Source organism: Miscanthus floridulus, chromosome 4 (genome assembly GCF_019320115.1).
Source record: "Miscanthus floridulus cultivar M001 chromosome 4, ASM1932011v1, whole genome shotgun sequence".
Classification (NCBI taxonomy): domain Eukaryota; kingdom Viridiplantae; phylum Streptophyta; class Magnoliopsida; order Poales; family Poaceae; genus Miscanthus; species Miscanthus floridulus.
Window position 1 is genome coordinate 7,004,941 of NC_089583.1, and position 5,882 is coordinate 7,010,822.

Genomic DNA, 5,882 nt, shown 5'->3' on the forward strand with positions numbered 1-5,882 from the left:
CTACGAAGAGGCCAAGGATACAAACGCAGTAGACAAGGAAGAAGTCACCGCGCATGCCACAGGGGCATGGTGATTCATCATGGACGAATAACAGTCAAGGAGACATGCATGTAGATACGGGCAAATATCATCAAGAAAAAGACAGCTGGTTGATATAGCCTAGCGAGCCAGAAACCAAGTCAAACCTCATAGCTTTGACCAGGCATAAGCATGCATGAACCTTCGTAGCTCAAAACCCATGTTCTGGGACAAAGTTCAGTACGCAAGAGCTAGCATCCGCCGCATCACATGTGTATATATATATATAGAGCCCTATAGCTACTTTCATGTTGCAAGAACATAAAGGAAGCAGGAGCTAGCATCCATAGATAGCAGCTGTGCTACTCTAGCTATTGATCAAAGAGTAACAAGAACCAGATTAGGTATAGATAGCAGCTGATCAGCAAGGATATCTAAACTGAACCAAGCAAGCACTTATTGTTGCATGCCGACAAGCTCTCCATCGTTGGTGGTGCAAGAAGAACAACACTACATGGCAAAAGAGATCATAGCTGGCGGCGACCATGGCGAAGGAGACGAGGTGGTGCTTGTGGGAGACGAGGAGGAGGAGGAGGAAGACATGCTTCCCGGGTTCCGGTTCCACCCCACTGACGAGGAGCTGGTCACCTTCTACCTCCGGCGGAAGGTGGCCGGGAAGCGCCTTAGCATCGAGATCATCAAGGATTTCGACATCTACAAGCACGACCCATGGGACCTTCCAAGTAAGTAGCTAGCTAGCTAGCTTGATTATGCAATATACACAAACTCATGCATGTGTGATGATTACTCTACTACAATTTCTTGCAAGATCGTTTTTTATATGCTTGCAACAAATAATTCATGCATGAACTGAATGAACAAATAAAAATTGTTGCTTGGATTGGAGATATAAACTTTGGACTTTGGAGCAATATAATGATGGATAACTGATCACTGACGCATGCATGTATGCAGAGTCGAGCTCGATCTCGGGAGACAAGGAATGGTACTTCTTCTGCCTGCGGGGGAGGAAGTACAGGAACAGCATCAGGCCCAACAGGGTCACCGGCTCCGGCTTCTGGAAGGCCACGGGCATCGACCGCCCCATCCATTCCCCCGCATCCGGCCGCGCCGGCGACCCCATCGGCCTCAAAAAGTCCCTTGTGTTCTACCGCGGCAGCGCCGGTAAGGGCACGAAGACGGAGTGGATGTTGCACGAGTTCCGCCTCCCGCCGCGCGCCGAGAGCGCCCACACTTCGCCCAGCGAGCAAGAGGCGGAGGTGTGGACCATCTGCCGGATCTTCAGGAGGAACTTCACCTACAAGAAGCACCCGCAGCAGCAGGTCACCGGCAGCAAGGTGTCCGCCGCCGCGGCCGTCGTCGTGCAGCCCGGGGAGTCTAGCTCTGTCACCGGCAGCCTCGAGTCGGACACCGGGGACGAGTACACGAACGACCTGAAACAGACCCCGCTGCAAGCTCCGGCGGTGATAGACGACTACGACTACGGCTACGGCTACGGCCAGCAGCGGCACCAGCAGCTTCAGCAGGCCCAGTGGAACAGCCACGCGCTGCATGCAGCGGCCACGGCGCCGCTGCCGTCACCGACGATGGCCGCGTTCCACCACGGAGTGCTCAGTAGCCCTGCTGCCGGTGGGCTAGACGACATGTACTACAAGGATGGGTCCAGCTGGGACGACATTTGCAGGATGGTGATGGAGCTGACGGACCCCAGCCCCAGTGTGTTCTCCATCTATGACACTAGATCATATGCCTAGGAGACTTGCAGGAGGCTGTATTGTTCGTTCTTCGTTCTGTGCATGCTAGATTTTTTGGTTGGGAGTCCACTGCAGCTCCACCACACCACGCAGCACCACAGCAGAAAACGAAACCCGCCAACGAAACACCAAACTGACATGTGGGACCTGCATGGCAGGTACTAGGTTCTTATACAGAGAGAATATACATGTACGATAGATCGACCTTATTAATTATAGAGTTTCCCAGATGTATTATGTTGTCAAAACAATTGTATCGATGCCGATGTATATAGTATATATATATGGTGTTATTTGTTTTTTTATAAATATATATGATGTTATTTGTTTGTTCCCAATGTACTAGAGAGACGATATTAATTTACTCGTGTGACATCATCATTACCTAATATAATGAGCAATTAAACCTCGTGAAATATCATCCTAGCTAGGCTAATGAGATTTATTTTCCTCTATGGTTCATATTTGATGTGGTTTCACCACATAATATAACCTGGTCCAAATTCAAAACACATTTTGACTTCACAGGTCCAAGTGTTAGGTGAAAAGCGTGGGCTGGACAGGTGCACAATGAAACAATGGCACTTTCTTACCTGGTGCAAAGGAAAGTCTAACATACATGTGCTAGTAATATATAGTGCTTCCTCCATTCTAAATGGTAGGCACTTTAGCTTTTATCCCATGTCAAGGTTACCTAACTTTAACTAAATGTATATAAAAAATATATTAACATCTACATCATGAAATTAATACACTATTAAGATATGTTTATGATGGATTTAATGAAACTAAAATAATGTTGTACATACTTACGTTTCTATGAATTAAGTTGGTTAAACTTAGAGAATTTTGACGAAGGAAAATTAAATCAACCAACATTTTGAAATGGATAGAGCGAGTAAGTTATAATGTGATTACTACAAGATGAGCAAAATGGGTTTAAGTTTTTTCTTCAAAAAATGGATAGAATTCTATCTTTAGACATCCCCTTACAAAGGTGCATCATATCATACTTAGGATCATTACAAAAATGTGCCATTTTTGCTGTCAGCCACGTTGCAGCCTCCAAGGCTGGTGGAGTATGTACAATGTGTCATTGTCATTGTTAGCCACGTCGTGGCACCATTATATTGCATAACACACCAAACTACACCTAAACCAGAGTGAATGGTGGAAGTTAAGAGATCTAGATCGGGGATGAGAAGAAAGAATAAAGGTTCAAGGGTGATGTGTGAAGGGGGAGGAGTTGAGGATAGCCCTGGCGCCACCACATCGCGATAGCGGCATGTGATTTCGATGGCCCTAGTGGTACCAAAGTCGTAGGGGGAAGGCGTGGCACTAGAGAAACAAGCTTTACAATTGCCACATTACAACTGGCAATACATGAACCGATAGCGATGGCATGTACCAAGCATAATATGTTGATTTGCTTCCCTTGCCAAGCATAGTAGCATGATACAAATAGAAGAATGCAAATATTTTGCATTTCGTTTATTTGATTTTTGGTAGGTCTTTGCCAAGTGAATAATCGGTAGAAGGAAGCACACCACAATGGAAGTTCGCTTGCAATGACGATGGAGGGAACCGGCATAGATCTATGTTTGTGGTGCTCTTTGCGGTGGTAAAATTCACTATACGTAGGCGATAACCACAACAAGAGCTGCTTGTTTTGCCAATTATTTGTTTCATTTGCTAGCACAAATTCAAGATTTTATTGTGAATCCACTTGCTTGTAGAGTGAATTAATTATGTGATGATGAATCATTATATGTTGAATCGGAGTTATTGCTTTACTTCTCTTAAGTATGCATCATTTAGTTCTTTTGAATATATTTGATGTTGAATTAGGGTTGGATCTGTAGATGATGAAGCTAGAGCGGCTTCATTATTTAGCTAGACACGATAGTAGATCATTTTTCTTAATGGACAAATATAATGACACAAAGAACACATCAACCAGATTCAACGCTCATACATAACTACCTTGTATGGCATATTCCCTTTAGAGCACTTCGGCACAACCCTAAATCAAGGCCTCTACTTGCCTATATATAGAGGCTCCTTGGGAGGTTGATTTCTACACCCAATTGTAGTAGCGCCACCCTAAAACTCAGCCCCTATTCATTTTTCCCTTATTCCAACATATTGATCGTGAATATGCATCATTTCACCTCAATAACTCAATGATTAATATTTGTAATACATATATTTCAACCACAATAATCAGCTTAGCAAATTCAAACATGGCACTTCAAATTCAAAATACAAATTTAAACATAAATTTAATTTCATATGTACTATAAGCAAGCTGGCCCAGCTGGGAGGTGCTCAGTAAGCTCCTCTGTGAAACATGATCTGGCCGGTCTAACCAGGAAACCCACAACTAGTAAGAGCAGCACAAGGATGGCCGAAATCACAGCTTAAGTCTTGATCTTGACCTGTCAAACTTGCTTTCACTACAACTTGTACCCATAGCAGCCAGCAGGGCCTATGTATACGTGACACGTACCGTACGTAACCTTGAGCAGCTAGCAAGACGGCTATAGCTAGCTAGCTAGCTAGAGAGCAAAAACAGATTAGCGTGCTTGCTGATTGGCCAGAGGCTAAGAAGATCAGCACAAGCTTTATTAACTTTGTCGTCTAATTACTATGCCATCTGATCCGATGATCCATCAGAGACAGATTTCAGCACTTAGCGTACGGTTTTCAACAAGGGAGAAAGGGAAAACCTCAGCATCCGCGGATGTTTCGAGCTCCAGACTCCTCGTCACGTTGTCGCTTTCAGTTTCAGCCAGCCGGCTCAGCGGCAGGTTTAGGTGAGCAGCAGATCCGTCCTGCCTGCCTGCTGCCAATGTCAGTGTCAGCTAGTAAAACATTTCCAATCTCTTTCCACAGCTAGTCCCTGACCATGACTTGTGTCCAGTCCAAGCCCCGGCGAGCCGGGGCCTCGATCGATCGACACGCTCCGCTCGTGCGTGGAAGTGGAACTAAATCCTGTTCCCTGTTTGCACAGCGATTGATCGAGACAAGAACATCGCCGTCGTCGACCGTGGCATCGTCGCCGTCGCTGTCGAACGAAGAATCGTCCGGCCGTCTGGACCGTCAATGTAACACCCTCCTTTTGAAGTAGATGTAAAATGACCCTAAAATTTGCTCCTTTTGAAGTAGATGTAAAATGAGGTAATTTTTGAATTTATGTGCTCATAAAAACATAGGAAGATAAAAATTTTCATTAATTTAAAATTCATCACAAGGTAGCAACATGTTTGTGCATATATGCCGGTGCATTTGATTTATCATAATGAGTGGTTAAATCCAAAATTCGAAATGAATTTAAAATGCTTTTGAAGTTGGCTTTGAAGTAAATTAAAGGAAAATTAGGAAATAAATGCATTTAAAAAGTTGTAAAAATTTATTTTTGAAAACTTACCAAAAATTGCTCATTTTTTATTTGAATTGAAAAGTGTATTTTAAACTCTTTTTGAATTTGATTTGGTTTACATTTGAATTTGGTTTTGAAAGCAAAATAGGAAAAAGATTTGGAAAAGGAATTACTTCCTCTCCCACTCCCCCTCTCTGGTTTTGGCCCACCTCCTCTCAGCGGCCGCTCAGCCTCACCCACCACTGCGGCCCAGCGTCATCCCGCAGGCCCGCTTCTTCCCGCTCTCCCTCCTTTCCCGCTTATGGGCCACGCGGCTGAAGCCCCAGCAAGTCGCCCCAGCAATCGCAGTAGGCCGCCGCGCTCCCCCTCCTCTCTTCTCTGTCACTGGAAGCCTAGTCCCGCGCCCCCTCTCACCGCCACCCCGACCCAGCATGTCAGTGCCGTCTCTTTCCCCTAATCTTGTCCACGCCGGACTCTGCTCCCGCCGCCGTGTCCGCCTCCGCTACGCCGCGCTTGGCATGCGCTCCACGCCGCTCGGCCCCATATAAGCCGCCCATGCCGCGCCTCCTCCCTATTGAACCCTAAAGCCCCAACGTCGCCTTCGCTCGGGCTCTAGCACCGCCGCAAGCCCTAGCAGCGCCGCAGGAGATCCACCGCCATCGGGTGGTGAGGAGATTCACATGGAGGCCAGCACAAGGTTCGCTTCC

The 5,882-nt window shown here is 46.0% G+C and overlaps 1 protein-coding gene across 1 annotated transcript; it reads left to right on the forward strand.

The window, feature by feature from the left end:
* Positions 1–336: 336 nt before the first annotated feature.
* On the forward strand, positions 337–2,083 carry LOC136550864 (transcription factor JUNGBRUNNEN 1-like). The gene is made up of 2 exons (XM_066542447.1): positions 337–761; positions 994–2,083. The coding sequence occupies exons 1-2, from the start codon at positions 485–487 to the stop codon at positions 1,791–1,793; spliced, it is 1,077 nt and encodes a 358-aa protein (XP_066398544.1). The 5' UTR covers positions 337–484; the 3' UTR covers positions 1,794–2,083.
* The last annotated feature ends 3,799 nt before the right edge of the window (positions 2,084–5,882 follow it).

Coding starts and splice junctions, on each gene's coding strand:
- LOC136550864 (XM_066542447.1), top strand. CDS start 485: ATGCCGACAAGCTCTCCATCGTTGGTGGTGCAAGAAGAACAACACTAC. Junction 762..993: donor CGACCCATGGGACCTTCCAA/GTAAGTAGCTAG, acceptor GCATGTATGCAG/AGTCGAGCTCGATCTCGGGA.